Source organism: Aphelocoma coerulescens, unplaced genomic scaffold (assembly GCF_041296385.1).
Source record: "Aphelocoma coerulescens isolate FSJ_1873_10779 unplaced genomic scaffold, UR_Acoe_1.0 HiC_scaffold_46, whole genome shotgun sequence".
NCBI lineage: Eukaryota > Metazoa > Chordata > Aves > Passeriformes > Corvidae > Aphelocoma > Aphelocoma coerulescens.
The window spans coordinates 3044238-3060857 of NW_027183804.1; the positions used below are offsets into that span (position 1 = coordinate 3044238).

Consider the following 16620-nt stretch of genomic DNA (forward strand, 5'->3'; position numbering starts at 1 on the left):
GCTCAGGCCTCAGCACATCAGTCGCTCCTCTGACTTACAGGATGAATCACGGCTGTCAGGCGGCCTCTGCAGTTGTTGCACATAGGGTTGGTTGATCTTGAGGTGTAGCTGCGAGCTGCCTTCCCTGTACTCTGTGCTGGATGAGTGGTACAATACAAGGAATGAAACAAGGAATAAACAAGAAGGGAGCAGCTGCACAAAGGGAAAGGAGAAAGGGCCCCTTTGAGCCACAGACTCCCTGACAGCCACAAGAATATATCTGGTTCCCAACATTCCCATGTCTGGGTTGGTACATGGGCTAATTTTCTCATCTCCCGAGTTGTCTGTTTTCCTACTTTTCCATTGTCATCAATTTGTAAGCGACAGTTGGATTAATTTTCTTTCCTGCAAACTCCTCCTTCTTCTGCCGGTAGTCTAAAACCCCGCGATGCTGGAAAATCGCATTCCGTGTTTGCGTGGATTGGTCGGCCATAAGGTCAGGGGCGGCAGATCTCTGGTTAATTATTATCTCCGAGACAGCTTGCAGTCTTCTTATCCAATTCAGATGATAGGCAGGTTCTCTGGCCCCTGGCACCAATTGGCGAGGGCTCCATGGAGCCGGTCCATAATGTTGTAGAACTCTCTCAGGTGGCCGTTCATCATGTCCCCATCTTTGGGAGCTTCCCTTACTTAGGGAGGTGTCAAGAGACCATGTTTCTCTGACCAAATCATGATATACTTTGACTCTGAGCGCCATCCCCTGACTTTGTGTCCATGTCCCTGATGGGCCTATTGTTAAGGATGTGCAGTGCATCAGTGAGATGGGTTCTCCACCAGGACAGGTGTCCATCTCCCAGGTTTCTCCACTGCTCTTTCAATAGCCCATTCATTTGCTCAGATAATCCCACAGCTTGGGGATAATATGGTGTGTGAAAACCCCACTGAATGTTTTTCTGCTCAGCGTACTGCTGAATGAATTTGTTCTGGAAATGAGACCCATTATCTGTTTGACTCGGTAATGGCATTCCGTAATACAGAATTACTGTGTCTATAGTACAGATGGTGCTATGCTGAGTGGCCTTCTCACAAGGATGGGCAATCAAATACCCAGGATATGTGTCTATGGCAGATATATTTACACCCTCGGTCCTGGGGTAAAGGTCCAATGTAATCCATTTGCCAAGTTGGTCTGGGCAATTTTCCTCTCCCCAGCTGTCCTTTTACAATGTTTGGCACCGGGCATTTGTACATATGTTGGCACACGGGGCAGTGAGCAATTCTAGTTCTACTCATATCGAGTGACGTGGCAATGCCACACTCTTGAGCACACCTGTAAGGGGCTTTTTGTCCAAGGTGCACACATTTTTGGTGCGCACATTTTGCCAGGCCTTCGTGATCCTCCTTTGGAGGGAACTCCGGTCTTGCTTGGAAATCTTTGCCCGGTTGCCTGCAACAGAGTTATAAAGTAGCTCTAAAGTGTCTGTGTCACTATGGGCATCAACATGAATCACAGTCACATCAGTTCTTTGCACCATTTCCCAAAGGTCACTCCACAGTTCCTTTCCCCAGACCTCTTTGGAGTAGATTTTCCAGGCTCTGCCTACCCATGTCGGTAGCCACGGAGCGAACCCATTTAGCTACCGACCAAGAAGCAGTATAGGAAAGGCATTCTCCTAGATCTTCTTGTTTTAAAGCCATATCAATTGCATAGAATTCAGCATATTGACTGCTTTTCCCTTCTCTGGTCATTTCTAAAAACTTTTCTGAATGAGGATGGTCAGCTACTGCTTTCCAAAATCTTTTCCCTCCTATATATTCAGCTGACCCATCCGTAAACCAAGCATGTTCTTTTTCCTGTGGCATTAGTTGATCTGAAGGCTTTTCCCACTTCCCTGGAGATTCCCTCTCAGCTGTGAAGTTGGCACTCACCTCTTGGTCCCTCCCGGGGGCAGCTGCTACTGGCTCATGAAGAGTGGCTATCCGCCCCGTTCCCACCTTGGCCCTATCCCGAATATACCACTTCCACTTTACAATACTACACTCCGGAGCGTGCCCAATCCAATGGGCTTTTGGGGACCTTCTGACCCACTGCACAATAGGAATTTCCGGATGAAGAGCCACTTCATACCCTATGGTAAGTTGTTCTGTTTCCATCAGTGCCCAATAACCTGCCAATAACTGTTTCTCAAAAGGTGTGTAGTTGTTTCCTGCTTCTGGCAACTTCCTCCCCCAAAACCCCGGGGGAACCTTTTTCTTTCCCTGTTTCTGCCAGAGGCTCCCATCAGCATGTGACCCATTTACAGGTACATTTAACTCAACTTCTCCCTTTTGCATAGGCCATAGATCTAAAGGCCTTTTTGGCTAATAGCCTCTTTGGCTAATTCAAAGGCAGCCTGCTGCTCACTTCCCCATTCCAATTCCCTATTTCCCCTGGTTACTTTATGCAGAGGGGTTGAGATTTGTCTCAGATGCAGAATATGTTGTCTCCAAAAGACGAATAATCCAATAAATCTTGGTGCCTCCTTTTTATTTTGTGGCACGGCAAACTCTAACATTTTCTGCTGGGCTTTGGGGAAGATTTCCTGATACCCACATTGCCACTGAATTCCCAAAAATTTCACTTGAATTTTGGTAGGGTTAATTTCCCAGTCTTTCTGTTTCCTATGATCCACAACTAATTCAAGGACTTGTTGCACTTCCTCCTCATTGCTGCCCTGGACCAAGATGTCATCTCTATAATGAATGAGTTGCGTATGAGGAGTCAGTTTGATTTCATCCAAGTGCTCACCGCTGTTCGATGACAAATTGTTGGGCCGTGCACACATGCCTGGGGCAATGTGCTGAGTGCGTAGTGTCGTCCCTGCCACGTAAAGGCAAAGTGACGCCCCTGGCTTGCAGTCCCTAACAATTGCTGGTTCCACCTCCTGGTTTCTTAGGTTAGAACAGCCACAATGAAAACCTCACCGATGGCACAAGTGCCCAGCCCACAGGGAAAAGAAAGGACAACTTGTAAAGTTCTCCCAGCATTTGTCCTGCTTTGCTGCAGCAGTCGTGCTGCACTCACAGTGTGGGAAGCCAAGAGAAGCTGCAGTTGGGGGCACATCTTGTGACAGGAGCTGCACCTCGTTCCCCAGGAAAGGTTCTTGAAAAGAGCAGACAGGACTGTGGAGAAGATTCCCAGAAACCTGAAACAGCTTTCCAGAAGTGAAATGAAAATGGAAAGAAACAATCCGAGGTGTTCTCCTCTCTATTTCTGTGCTCCCCTTTTCCATGTTGCACTGCTTCTCCATGCCATGAATTCCAAATGGATCTCACCTCTAAGATCTGTGCCTTAGCGAGTTTTAGACACTCTGAAATACCGTGAGCTGCACACAGTTTGCCTTCCCCTGTTTTTATTGGAAAGCAATGCTGGAGACAAAAGTGCAGAGCTTGGGTGGGGCACGAATTCTACAGGCAGGGAATGTGGCCCGGCAGTGTCTGACCCTCAGCAGGGCCAAGGCACAGCAGCAGCCGAGGGGATTCCTCTGCCACCGTGCAGGAGCCAGGACTCTGGATCCGGGCTGGACACGGCACAGTTGCTGTGTTTGCACAGACTCAGGGGCTGCCCCCGGGGCGAGCGGGGCTCGGCCGTGGGGAGCGTGGGGCGAGCGCGGAACGGACACGCGGACACTCGGACACTCGGACACTCGGACACGCGGACACTCGGACACGCGGACACGCGGACACTCGGACACTCGGACACGCGGACACTCGGACACGCGGACACGCGGACACGCGGACAAACGGCCCCGGCGCTTCAGTTGCAGCGGCAGCAGCAGCAGCAGCGGCAGCAGCGGCAGCAGCGATCACAAGCGACTCTACAGACTCTCTCCTCTTCGTGCTCTTGCTCCTCCTCTCCCTCTCCCTGTGTTCCGCACCTTCTCCCCGCCTCCCCTTCTCGGTCTCCCCCTCGTCTCTCGGTGTCCCTTTCCCGGTGTCCCCCTCCTCTCCCGGTCTCTCCCCCTCCCCCTGCCGGGCCGGGCCATGCCCCAGGCCCGCCCCCGGCCCCGGGCGGGGCCGCCCCCTCCCCGGCCCCGGGCGTCCCGCCGCGGTCTCGCCTCCGCCCGGCTCTCGCCGTCCTGGCTGTGGCGCTGCCGGGCGGGCATCGGTGCCCGGGGCTGGGGCGGCATCGCCACCCTTTGGCTCCGCCTGTGCCGAGCCCGGCCCCGGCCCCGACGCGGGCTCCGGCTCCGGCCCCGGCTCCGGCCTCGGCTCCGGGCCCGGCTCCTCCCGGGGCCCGCGGAGGACACCCGGGGCGCGGCCGCTCCCGCCGCCTCCGCTGCGGCTTCCCCGGCCCGAGCTCCGCCGCTCGGCAGCGCGGCCGCCGGCCCCGAGCCGCCGGTGTCCCGTTCGGATGGGGATGCCCGGGCCGGGGCGGTCGGGGGGCGGTCGGGGGCCGTGTCTGGCCCCGGGCCGAGCGCTGACGGCCGCGTGTCGCCCGCAGGGAAGGCGCAGGAGGCCCTGCAGGAGCGGTACCGGCTGGGTTCGCTGCTGGGCAGCGGCGGCTTCGGCAGCGTCTTCTCGGGCACGCGGCTCGCGGACGGCGCCCCGGTGAGTGGCGGGGCCGGCGGGGAGGAGGAGGAGGAGGAGGAGGAGGAGGAGGAGGAGGCCGGGGCGCGGCGGGGCGGGCGGCGAGCTCAGCCCGCTGCTGCCCCTTGCTCGCAGGTGGCCATCAAATGCGTGCCGCGGGACCGCGTCCGGCACTGGGGCGAGCTGGTGAGTGAGCGGGGCCAGCGGCAGAGGCGGGGCGTGCCGGGCGGCGAGGAGCCGGGGCCCGGCGGGGTGGGAGCCGCCGGGAGCCCCGGAGGGAGAGCGGGCGGGGGGTGAGCGGGGGGCGCAGAGCGTCCCGGGCTGGGTGAGGGGTCCCAGAGCCCTGGCACGGCCTCAGCCCCACCGACGGCACCGTGCTCCTCCCGCAGCCCGACGGCGCCCGTGCGCCCCTGGAGATCGTGCTGCTGGACAAGGTGTCCACTGGGTTCCGTGGTGTCATCCAGCTCCTGGAGTGGGTTGAGCTGCCCAGCAGCTTCTTGCTGGTGCTGGAGCGTCCGGAGCGGTGCCAGGACCTGTCGGGTTTGCTGGCGCAGCGGAGGTTCCTGCCCGAGGAGGAGGCGCGGGGGCTGTTCGGCCAGGTGCTGGAGGCCGTGCGGCACTGCACCAGCTGCGGGGTCCTGCACCGGGACATCAAGCCCGAGAACATCCTGCTCGACCTGGCCACCGGGCAGCTGAAACTGATCGACTTTGGCTGCGGCGCCTTCCTCCAGGACACAGCCTACACTCAGTTTGCAGGTGAGCCCTCCCAGGGGATGCTCCTGGGCATCTCATGGCCCAGCCTGGGTGTGGCACCGGGGCTTCCCCTCATTGTTGCCAGGATGGGATTAATTCTTGAGCCAAGTTGCTTTTGGGTGGGGCTGGGAGGGGGCAGTTCCCGGCGCTGCCGGCAGCCTTCAGCACCCACTCTGCCCTGGGCTGGGGCTGGAGCGGGGGCAGCCAGCCCAACAAAATCCCCCGTGGGGGTAGCAGAGAGGGGGGTCAGACCCCGTGCACCGGCCGGTTTGGTGTGCAGGCGAGGAAGGGCCTGGACTGCTCCGCTGCCCTGGTTTGCCTTGGCTTATTGCTGTATTTTGGGGCACTGCAGGCAGGGAGGAGAGTGGGTTTTCCCCACCACTGGGTGGGTTTTTCATTTGCATGTCATGGTTGGGCCTCCCCAGGGCTTCCGCTGCCCTTTCCCAACACCAGTGGCCTCTTTTCCAACACCAGGTTGTACACAAGTCACAGGTGCAGGCGAGAGGGCAGCGGGTCACCCCGTGTGCCACTGGTGCAGCCCCTGCGTGCCCAGGGATGCTGGGGCGAGGCTCTGGGAGCAGCAGCATCCCCCGATGGACTCGGTCTGTGTTCCACAGGAACCCTGTTGTACAGCCCACCCGAGTGGATCCACCACCAACGCTACCACGGCGAGGCAGCGACGATCTGGTCCCTGGGCATCCTGCTGTACCAGCTGGTAGTGGGGAAGCACCCGTTCAAGAGGGGCCAGGAGATCATCTGGGGGCGGATCCTGTTCCCACGACGGCTCTCTCCAGGTGGATCCTCATCTCTGCGGCACAGGGGGAATAGCAGTGCTGGGAGCCAGCAGCGGGCTCAGGAGCATCCCGCTCTGGCAGCTCTGAGGAGGTGGCACATGTCCTGCTCTCCTGCTGCCCTCCAAAGCACAGAATGCATGGGCAAGTTTAGGCCCAGCTCTGGGCACAGCCAGCATGGCCTGGGCACGGGAACGGGGGGCAAAGCGGGCGGGATCCTTCTACAGCTGACTGGTGGTTTCTGGTTTCTCTGCCCAGAGTGCCAGGATATTCTTAAGAGGTGCTTGTCCATGCAGCCCTTGGACAGGCCGTCCTTGGAAGAGCTCTTCAGTGCCCCTTGGCTGCAGGGTGTTCATGTGCCCTAGAGGATGGCAGAGAGCCACGGGCACAGTGTGATCCAGGGGCCTGGCAGGTAACAGCCCCACACATCTCTTGGCAATCAGTGGCAAAGCAAAGCAGACTATTTTGTCCTGCCTGTAGCTCTGAGCAGGGAGCATCAGAAGGGAACACGCAGCTCTTGGGCTGCAGCTGAGCTGGAGGCCTGCTCTGGCAAGCACTGGTGGCCACCATCCCCCCTGGTTTTGCTTGTCTGGTTCACTGATGGCTGGGGCCCTGGGCAGAACCCTGAGAGCCTGGTGTGGCCCCAGGGAAGGAGAAGGAGCCCCTGGAGAAGCTGTAGCAGGTGGGGCTGCTGCTGCTGGAGACACCAAGGACGAGCTCAAGGCCGACAACCTCTTCCTGGAGCTGGCCAGTGGCAGCTGAAGATGATGGCCTTTGATTCTGGCACCTTCTCCAAAGACACGCTCCACGGCCAGTGTGCAGGTGAGTCCAGAGCCAGGGGGATGCTGCCAGAGCTGGGCATGGCACGGCCTGGCCGGGCACCAAAGGTTCCCCCTTTGCTGGGGCGGCTGCAGGGAATTCTTCAGTGGCTGCCAAGCTGCTTTTGGGCTCTGGGCAGCTGCTGAGGAGGTGGCTGTGCCATGGCTGGCTGCAGGCTGGGCACATGTCCTGCCCTCCTGCTCTGCTCCCAAAGGCAGCAATGCTGGGCAGCTTTGGGCCCAGCTCTGAGCACGGCCAGCACGGCCTGGGCACTGCGGGCGGCTGGGACAAGGGGACAGGAGGCTTCAGCTGACGGGCGGGTTCTGGTTTCTCTCCTTGCAGCCGGGCTCTGCCGATGCTGAGGCTGCTCCGGGCTCTGCCAGGGCTCTGCTGGGGCTCAGCCCCGGGCACGGCTGGGCCCGCTCTCCCCTCACAAGGCTCTGACAGCTTTGCATCAGACGAGCCCCTTGCGAGCACAGCGACGGAGCTTTCTGCTTTTGCAGGTGAGTGAGACTCTGGTGCAGGCCAAGAGATTGCAGTCAGGGACACACATCCCACTGGCAAGAACCCAAACTCCACAGTCCCAGCTGAACGCCTGGATCTGCACAGGGTGTTCTGTCTGTCCCACTCTTCCTTCCTTTTGGGCTGGAATTGTGCCATTGCACTTTCTTCCTCCTCTGGAAGTGCCACGAGTGGGCCCAACCTGGCGAGTGGGCCGTGTTCCTGAGGCAGTGCAGCCTGGAGCTGATGGATGAAGAATTGCCCTTCTCCAGTGCCAAACCAGAGCAAAAAGCCCTAAGTGGGACTTGGTGTCTTTAAGAACCCCTGACAATTTCCAAGGGAATGTGCAGCTCACTGGCAGGGTGAGAAGGAAGGGCATCTTCTCAGTGAGTTGGGGTGGGACAGAGTTTAGATTGCCAGTCCTGCTCGGAGCTGGCAGGGCACAATCAATTTCCTATTGCTTCAACCACAATTTAAAATAACAATGTTGGAAACAAAGCCCAAAATCTTGAAAAAAGGACTGCTGAGGTCAGTAAGATGGATCAATGCCATCAGCATATTTACAAATACCTGAGTTGTCTTTTGAAAAGATCAGTTACCTCTTAATCCAGAGTTACAAAAGATTTTTCACTCCACATTTGGGTTTTGGTTTTATGTTTCATAATATTTTCTGGGGTTTTTCTTTTGTTTTTTCTATTAATTAGACAGAAAACATGTCCTAAATGATGGATCAGCACTGCTGAACACAGGGACACGCGGAGGGACCAGAAGCAGCTGCCTTTGTCCCCCTGCAGCTCCAAGGCCCAATCTCAGAGCAGACAGGGCTGGCAGAGACTGGCAGGCTCCCTGTTTGCTGTGCTGCCCCACTTGTGAGCGGCCCAGCTTTGCGTGAGGCACAGGGAGAACAAGGGGCAGCTCCCTGCCAGCCCCGCAGCCCAGGCACCCCTCGGGCCCCGGGGCTTGGGGCACTGTCAGCACCCGCTGCTCCAGCGCCCGCTCCTGCTGGCACTGACAGCAACACCCAAACTGTGGCTGATCCCGAGGGAGCAGCAGCAGGGCCTGGATCTGATCCCTGACTCTGGGGCAGGGCTGGACAAATGACCCCCACAGCAGCAGCAGCAGCAGCAGCAGCAAATGGAGCTGACTTTCAGCACAGCCCCTGCTGCTGTTCCCTCCCGTTGGCAGCGGTGCCACAGCAGCCTGGGGCACCTGGGAGCCCTCAGTGCCAGCAGGGACTGGAGATGGCAGCCCTGGGCTCCTGCAGGGTGTGCAAGGAGCAGAGGTGGGCACTCCCTGTCCATGTGGAGCTTGCAGGTGGCAAAGGCTGCTGTGAACAGGCAGCTCCAAGGGCAGAGAAAGGAGGGTCTCGAGCACTGGATCTGTGCCAGTGCCACAGCCCTGGGCAGCAGCCACCGAGCCCCGGGGCCACAGAGGGCACAGCAAGAGGGACAAAAGCAGTCAAGGGCAGAGACTGGGCAGGGCGAGAGCTGGGAGCAGGAACAGCTGCTTCATTGCACTCTTGGAGAAAGCTCTTGGCTGTTTCAAAGCGCTGAAAGGCGTCAAGGGCACAGAGGAGGCCACAGCAAACAATGCTCCTGTTTTCACAGCCTCCCCTCTCCGTGTGCCAGAAGGAATGGGATGAACTGTATTCTTCTCTCCGAGGCGTCTCGTTCAGCATGAGCAGCTCAGCACCAGGAGCTGAAGGAGCTGAAGCCTTAGGCCACAAGAGCTGAGCAAGAGGAGCCTTTTTGACCAAAGTAATGCTGCTAACATGGACCTGGCTGAATGCAGCAGACAGAATCCTGGAATTACAGACTCCTTTCTGTTAGAAAAGACCTCTGAGCTCATCAAGTCCAACCATTAACCCAGCACAGTCAAGCCCAGCACTAAACCACGTCCCTGAAGTGCCAAGGCCTGGACAGGAGGCCTGACTGAGGCCTGAACAACAGGCCCTGAGCCAAAGGGGACCTCTGGATGAACCTTCCAACCAAAGGTTATCTTTGTATCTGCTCATTACCGAAATTTGCATGATCATTAGCGCTGTGATTGATGCATCCTCTCATTAGTGAAACATGGATTGACCTTTCTGTGTTTAGACGCCAGACAAGGCCATGAAATCCAACATCTGGCCTTGTTTGGGGCTGTATGGTCAAAGTCAGCTCCCTTGGCTCCTCCTTGAGCCCTGGCCAGGCTTAGGAGGAAGCCAAGAGGAGGATGAAAGCAGATGTTCCCGCACTGGAAGTGCTGTCAGTTTGTTTCTCCAGCACTGTCAAAGCTGGGCCCTCTCGCAGCGGGGTTGGAGCCTCAGCTGTGGCTGGAGGCAGCTGCAGGAATTCCCAGTGTCCGGGAGTGGCTCTGCAGTCCTTGGCTGGGACAGCTTCCCGCAGCTGATGGGTGGCTCTGGGTGATGGTAAAGTCTGAGGGTCCCTGGGGCTGGATCTTGGTTAATCACTGCAGGCAGTCTTTGGCACTGATGATTGGGGGCATTGCTGAGCTGCTCCTGCTGTGATTCTTTGCTGCTTTGAGCTGTAGCAAATGACACAGTTCCTTCAGTTGGTGTCTGTGTCTTTGGTGCTGGCCCTGCCCACTGGTACAACAAAATTGGTGTAGTCTGGCCGGATCGCACCAAAATGTCACTTTTTAAATGTAAATGTAAGGAATCAGTCCTGTCTGAAATCCTGGATGGGAAGAGCTTCCCTGGCGTTCCCTGGCTCTGGAGTGGGCTGAGGTCGGAGCACCGTGCGAGCAGTGGGGCAGTCGGTTAAAAGGAGCTGAAGCGCTGAATGTCTTAAAATGCATCCCAAAATTGGATATGGAAAAAGGAAAAGTGCTTGTGGGTTTGGGAAGAGGAGGATGGATTTTGTTAACAGCATATTGGAAACAGCACCAACAGAAGGAACAATTGTTGTTGGAACGCTCCCACATGGAGCAATAGAAGAAGTTTTTAATCTTGAGCTTGAATTTCTTTGTGCAAGTGAACTAGTAATAATATCCTAGTTTATATATCTATAAAATGATATTTATATTGTATAGATAATAAATAATAATGTGAAATAGTGCTGACAATACGAATTCTTTAGCCATGGCTGCTCAGGGATCTAACACTAAATACCCTCCAGAAAATGATTGGCCAGGACCCAAAGGTCACTGGTAAACTTTGTGAGATTGCACACAATGAATAAAGGAGGAAGGGATGGAATTGGCTGTTTTTATAGGGTTTGCTGATACTGTGATCTGGAATGCTTTGTCTGTTCCTGTGAAAAAGACAGTGATGAAGACTGCTGGGTTTTTCATATCCCAGCCTATCCACAAGCTGCAGGATTGGTTGAGCAAATGAAGGGATTGTTAAAAGAGCAGCTGAAAAAAGGAGATGGGAACCCGTCCTGATGGAGAACCCATCTCCCAGATGTGCTCCATACCCTTAACAATGGCCCCGCTGGGGAAATGGAAACCCCTGGGTGTGCCCGGCTGCACCCAGTCTGCAAATCCACCCATGGACAGGGAGACTTGGACTTCCTGGGAAATCCTTCTGGGTGCGATGGGCCCTGACAGGGCCACCCCAGAGGCTGCAGGGCTGGGCCTTCCTGCATTAGGATTAATTGGCATAAATCAGAAGCAAGTGAGAGTTATCAATGCAGGAATAGGAATTCAGATTCCTCCGGGACACTTTGGTTTGATAACTGCTCACTGGAGCTTGGCCTTGCAAAGTGTTCATGTCCTGGGAGGAGGAATTGATGCAGATTATCAAGGAGAGATCAAAGTAATTCTGTTAAACGATAATGAACAAGATTGGATTATTTAACTCCATGACAGGCCAGCACAATTATTGATATTGCAGTTTTATAAACAATTGTGAAAAAAGGAGATCCACCTCAAATGACCACTGTTGGTGGAGATAAAGGGTTTGGATCCAGCAGTCCTAGTAATGGAGCCAGAGTGTGGATCCAGAGGCCCAAAGGCCCTCCCGAGGCAGCTGAAGGAACAGCTCTGGGGAAAGACAGCACTGTTTGACTCCTGGAACCTGGGCAGAACGATGGGAATGTGTCCCTGCAGCCAAGTGTTCTGTGTGAGAACAAGGAGATGTTACAGGATATTGTTTTACAGATCTGGCCAGACCCAATCTCCCTGTTTGCCCCACTGGCCCCTTTGGAAAATGCTCTGATCCACGGGGCTCCATGTGAAGGCTGATGTGACACTGAGTGACTTCCACACGGATTCCAGCCAGGAGCCTGGGTGCCCCTCAGGGACTGGGACCCGGCACCTCTCCAGCCAAAGGGGAAAGGACCCACCAAGCCTTGTTACCCCCGACACCGCAGTAAAGCTGAACAGCAAAGGACCTTGGGGGCATTATTCTGGAATTAAAAAGGTGCCAGCTCCGTGGACAATGGAATTATTGTTCCTAACCCGAATGAGACTGAGGAAAAAGAGTGATGCCTCCCTTTAGGGTGCTTCAGCAACAACTGCAAGGAAGAGTTTGATGTTAAGAGAACATTTTCCACCCAAAGAGTGCCTTGGATTTCAGAAAGCCAAAGATTCTGGTTCACCCTGTGCCCCACATGCGCTGCCTCGTCCTGTGGAGTTCACATTAACGAGCTGAATCGATTATTAGAAGAAGCAGCAAATGATACTGTTAAAATATCCAACAGCACATCCTGTGAGCTCCAACAAACACGAACGGGGGCTCTGCAGACCCGCATGGCCTTGGATTATCTGCCTGCTGGCCAAGGAGGAGCCTGGGCTATTCTAGGACAGGAATGCTGCACTGTTATCAGTGATGGGTTTGAAGTCCAACAGTCAGGAATCACCTCGATGGAAAGAGCAGTGGAAGAGTGGCAGAAAGAAGCAAATTCTCCTTGCTGGGATTGGCTTTGGGGCTGCCAAACTGGAGGCTGCTGCCAAATGCATTTGTGGCAGTCACTGTCATCACTGCAGTGTGAGCACTTGGTGTGTTATGATTCCATGTTAGAGCTGTTGTGACACTTTGTGCTGGGAAATGGAGCACTGAGACTTGTCTAAAAAGAGACACAGTCTCTAGAAAAAGGGGGATTTGATAAATAACAGAGAATAGCAACTAATGAGGCATGTTTTAAAAGGAATGTGAATGATAGCTGTGAGTGATGACCTTGAGCAGCACTTAATTGGAGAACAAGAGGTGATGCCTTTATGCCTAATACCTAAATCTAAGACTCTGTTATTGAAAGAATTGTTATGAAGGTTGTAGTTCATCTCTAGGTCAAAGGAGCAATTGAAGTTCCAAGGCCTGAACACCAGGCCCTGAGTGAGGCCTGAACAAGAGGCCCTGGGCCAAAGCTGACCTCCTGATGAACATTCCAAGCAAAGGTTATATTTGTATCCCACTCATTAACTCATTAACAAAGTACTATTAACAATATGTTCTATGTACCTGTGCATTGGTGAAACACAGATTTACCTTTCTGTATTTAGAAACCGGACAAGGCCACATCTGGCCTTGTTTGGGGCTGTATGGTCAAAGTCAGCTCCCTTGGCTCCTCCTTGAGCCCTGGCCAGGCTTAGGAGGAAGCCAAGAGGAGGATGAAAGCAGATGTTCCCGCACTGGAAGTGCTGTCAGTTTGTTTCTCCAGCACTGTCAAAGCTGGGCCCTCTCGCAGCGGGGTTGGAGCCTCAGCTGTGGCTGGAGGCAGCTGCAGGAATTCCCAGTGTCCGGGAGTGGCTCTGCAGTCCTTGGCTGGGACAGCTTCCCGCAGCTGATGGGTGGCTCTGGGTGATGGTAAAGTCTGAGGGTCACTGGGGCTGGATCTTGGTTAATCACTGCAGGCAATCTTTGGCACTGATGATTGGGGGCATTGCTGAGCTGCTCCTGCTGTGATTCTTTGCTAATGATTATGTGCTTTGCTGAGCTTATGCTTTTGTGACTTTTTGCAGATTTGCATTCTATAAATTGCACAATTCCTTCAGTTGGTGTCTGTGTCTTTGGTGCTGACCCTGCCCACTGGCAAAACAGGGCCCCATCCTGCCTGAGTGTTACCTGGGAAGACAAAAACCCTGACTCCAAATGTCCCCCCTTCCTCCTTGTTCCCCCCACTTTATACACTGGCCATGATGTCCTGTGGTCTGGGATATGCCTGGGGTCAGTTGGGGTCACCTGTCCTGGCTGTGACCCCTGCCAAGCTCCCCCTCACCCCCAGCCCCTCCCCAGCGTGGCCGGACGAGGGGCAGGAAAGGCCTTGGCTCTGTGCAAGCTCAGCAAGAACAAAACCATCTCCGTGTGAGCAACGCTGTGCTCAGCACAGAGCCAAACACAGCCCCAGAGAAAGGCCTGGCAAGGAAATTCCCTCTGCCCCAGCCCACAGCAGCACCCCATGGCCACCCATCATCACCACGGCTCCACGGGTTCCTTTCCATGCCCCCGGCCCTGGCCACGGGACCTTGGGCTGGTGGCCACGGCAGCCGACTGTGGCCCAGGGCTCCGTGCCCGTGTCCATGGCAGCAGTGGCCGGCCACGGGCCCTGAGTGCAGGTGAGCGTGCCAATCCCCATGGCAGCGGGGCCAAGCGTTGGTGTCCGTGGCACCAAAGTGAGGAACGGGTCCCTGTGGCCGCTGCCGTGGCACCTGAGGGCATCAGCGAGTGTCAGTGCAATTGTAGCTGGCACCAGCCCCGGCACCGCTCTGTCCTGAGGGCTGCCATGGCAGCCGAGGGCAGCCACAGGTCTGCGGGCAAGTGGCCACGGACCCTGAGTGCAGCAATGGCTCCTGGGGGGGTTTCCAAGGGAACTGGAACTGATGAGGGTTGCCATGGCATCCAACCCCTGGGATGTCACACAGCCACCCTGGGATGTCACACAGCCACTCTGGGATGTCACACAGCCACCCTGGGATGTCACAACCACTCAGTGATGTCATAGCCTGCTATAGGATGTCAGACCTCTGCCCTGTGATATCAAAACCATATCGGTGTTGTCACAGCTCACTCTGTGATGTTACATAGCTACCCTGTGATGTCATAGCCACTCTGTGATGTCACACCACCTGTGATGTCACAGTCATCTCTGTGATATCACACAGCTGCTTTGTGATGTCACAGCTGACTCTATGATGTCACACAGCCACCCTGTGGTGTCACAACCCACTCTGTGATGTCACAGCCTGTTCTGGGATGGCCCAGCCCTCTCTGTGATGTCACACCAATACTCTGTGATGTCACAGCCCGCTCTGTGATGTCACACAGCCCCTTTCTGACATCACAGCTGCTCTGTGGCTCTGTGACACAGGCACAGAGCTGTTACCAAAACTTCAGTGAAACAAAACCTCCTCAGCACCAGCGCAGCACGAAGCAGCAGCATTCTTTATTGGGCTGGATGCACGAGGGGAGAGCCCCTCCCAAAGTCGTGTGTGCCGAGTTCAGGAATGTTCCTGTTTGCAGACTGGGTTTCACAGACACATTCCCAGATTGTCCCACAAGAAACACACACATGAGAATCATTGCCCCAAAATCATTGCATATTTCCCCCACCCCTTTGCACATCCCTTCTTCTGCCCTGGGGGTCTCTTTGGGGGTCCCTGGTGGTCGGTGACCCCAAAGCCAGCCCTGACTGCCCGGTGAACTGGTGAAAGTTGGCACACCTGGGCTGGTTGCTGCCCACAGAATCAGCCTTGTGCGGTTCCATGGCCAGTGGCTTTTGGAGAAGAAGCATTGTATGAACCCACCAGGTGCAAACGGTTTTTCATCTGGCAAATTTCCCCCCCTTGGAGGGTTGGGAAGCTTCTCTTCCCTTCAAGCCTTCGGAAGCCTCACTCTGCTCCTTTACTCACATCCCACGAGTTCCTCAGCTGCTTTCACAACCATGTTCTTTACACAGCTCAAAGCAAGTGTCAGAAGCACAAGTATTGCTGGGATCCCAGTTAGACTTTGCAAAAGTCAGGCCAACCATCGGTCAGGGAAAATCCAAGTCCTTTAATTTCATCCAACCAGTTACTGTCTAAACCTCTCTGAACGGGCTGGAAACATTCCCATTGTCCTGTCTGAGGGTGATTCCATAGTGCTGGAATTTGACAGCCCCAGGGGGTATCAGTGCAATCTGTCAGCTGATCAATATTTCCTGAGGTAATTTCCAGATCTGCTTTGGAAATGTTACAATTCTCAGCAGGATTGTTCTGACATGTCCATGGTAAGGAATATTCTCCTTCCATCCCTATCCAGGTGCCCTGGGTGCTATTTCCTTCCCACAAGTGTTCCCAGATTTTTGTCAAATTGCTGACTGAAGCTCCCCACAGAACTGGATTTTCTGCAGAGGTTGGTGTTGGCAAACAAGCTGTTACAGGGGTTACATTCTGTCATCTGCCAACACCTTGCACTGACTTTGAAAACCACATTTCCCTTCCCAGAAGTCAGGAACATTGTTTCTATTATTATTATAAATACACAATTATTGATCACCTTCATCCAGATCCAATAAATAGTATCCCCTTAGAAAATCCTATTCAATACCTAAAACAATAGGATTGATGTAAAACCCCAAACCCCACGGTGTCAGTCAGTCTTGTTTCTGCTGTGTTTAATGTGTGCTCACTGGTTTTACCCACATGTGATGAACCCCGAGTTTGATTCCTTCGACCTTGAGTGCAGGGTAGGTTACCAGGAGGACTTGAGATGGTCCCTTCCACTTTGGCTGGATTGTTCCAAAATTCCAGGTTCTGATGCACACCGCATCTCCTGGTTGGAAAGGATGTACAGGCGAGTCCAGCCCCAATGATCTGTTGAGAACCATGCACCTTTTAAGGCTTACAAGAGTTAGTCCCACTGCTATTAAATATTCATTTCAGCAAAACTTCTGAGCCTTCCCTTGTCTTGTTGGTGCCACACGGGAAAGCTTCTGGCCATCCAGAAAAAGGATCCAAATGCCAAAATGCCAAAATGTGCCAGTCCCCCTTCTGCCTGGGCAGTTCTGCAAAATCAGTTGGCCAAAATCACCTGGTGATTCCCATTTAACCAGCCCTGGAGGCAGCCTTCTTCCTTCAAAACCAATCCCATCTTTCTCAGCAACGGATCTATCGTTTTTTGCCATTTTTGTGCTTACTAGATGCCTTTGTAAACTGGCCACCATATTCTCCATTTCCTCATGTGTTTCCTGATGTTTGAGTTCCGTTCTACATTAATTGTGGAGCTACAATTACCTGCCCACAGGGGTTTACCAATCACCTGCTGGGATTTTCCATAGCTGCTGCTGCT

General features: G+C 54.6%; 2 protein-coding genes across 2 annotated transcripts in view; one reads left to right on the forward strand and one right to left on the reverse strand.

Moving 5' to 3' along the window:
- The window catches only part of LOC138101779 (zinc finger protein 271-like), a 93684-nt gene that overhangs the window by 22341 nt on the left and 54723 nt on the right, over positions 1–16620 (reverse strand). The gene's annotated exons all lie outside the window — the stretch shown is intronic.
- On the forward strand, positions 4373–6457 carry LOC138101751 (serine/threonine-protein kinase pim-1-like). Its single transcript, XM_068999535.1, is given in 6 exon segments — positions 4373–4390; positions 4393–4569; positions 4684–4734; positions 4938–5304; positions 5919–6095; positions 6351–6457. Coding segments are annotated over 6 exon segments (897 nt in total).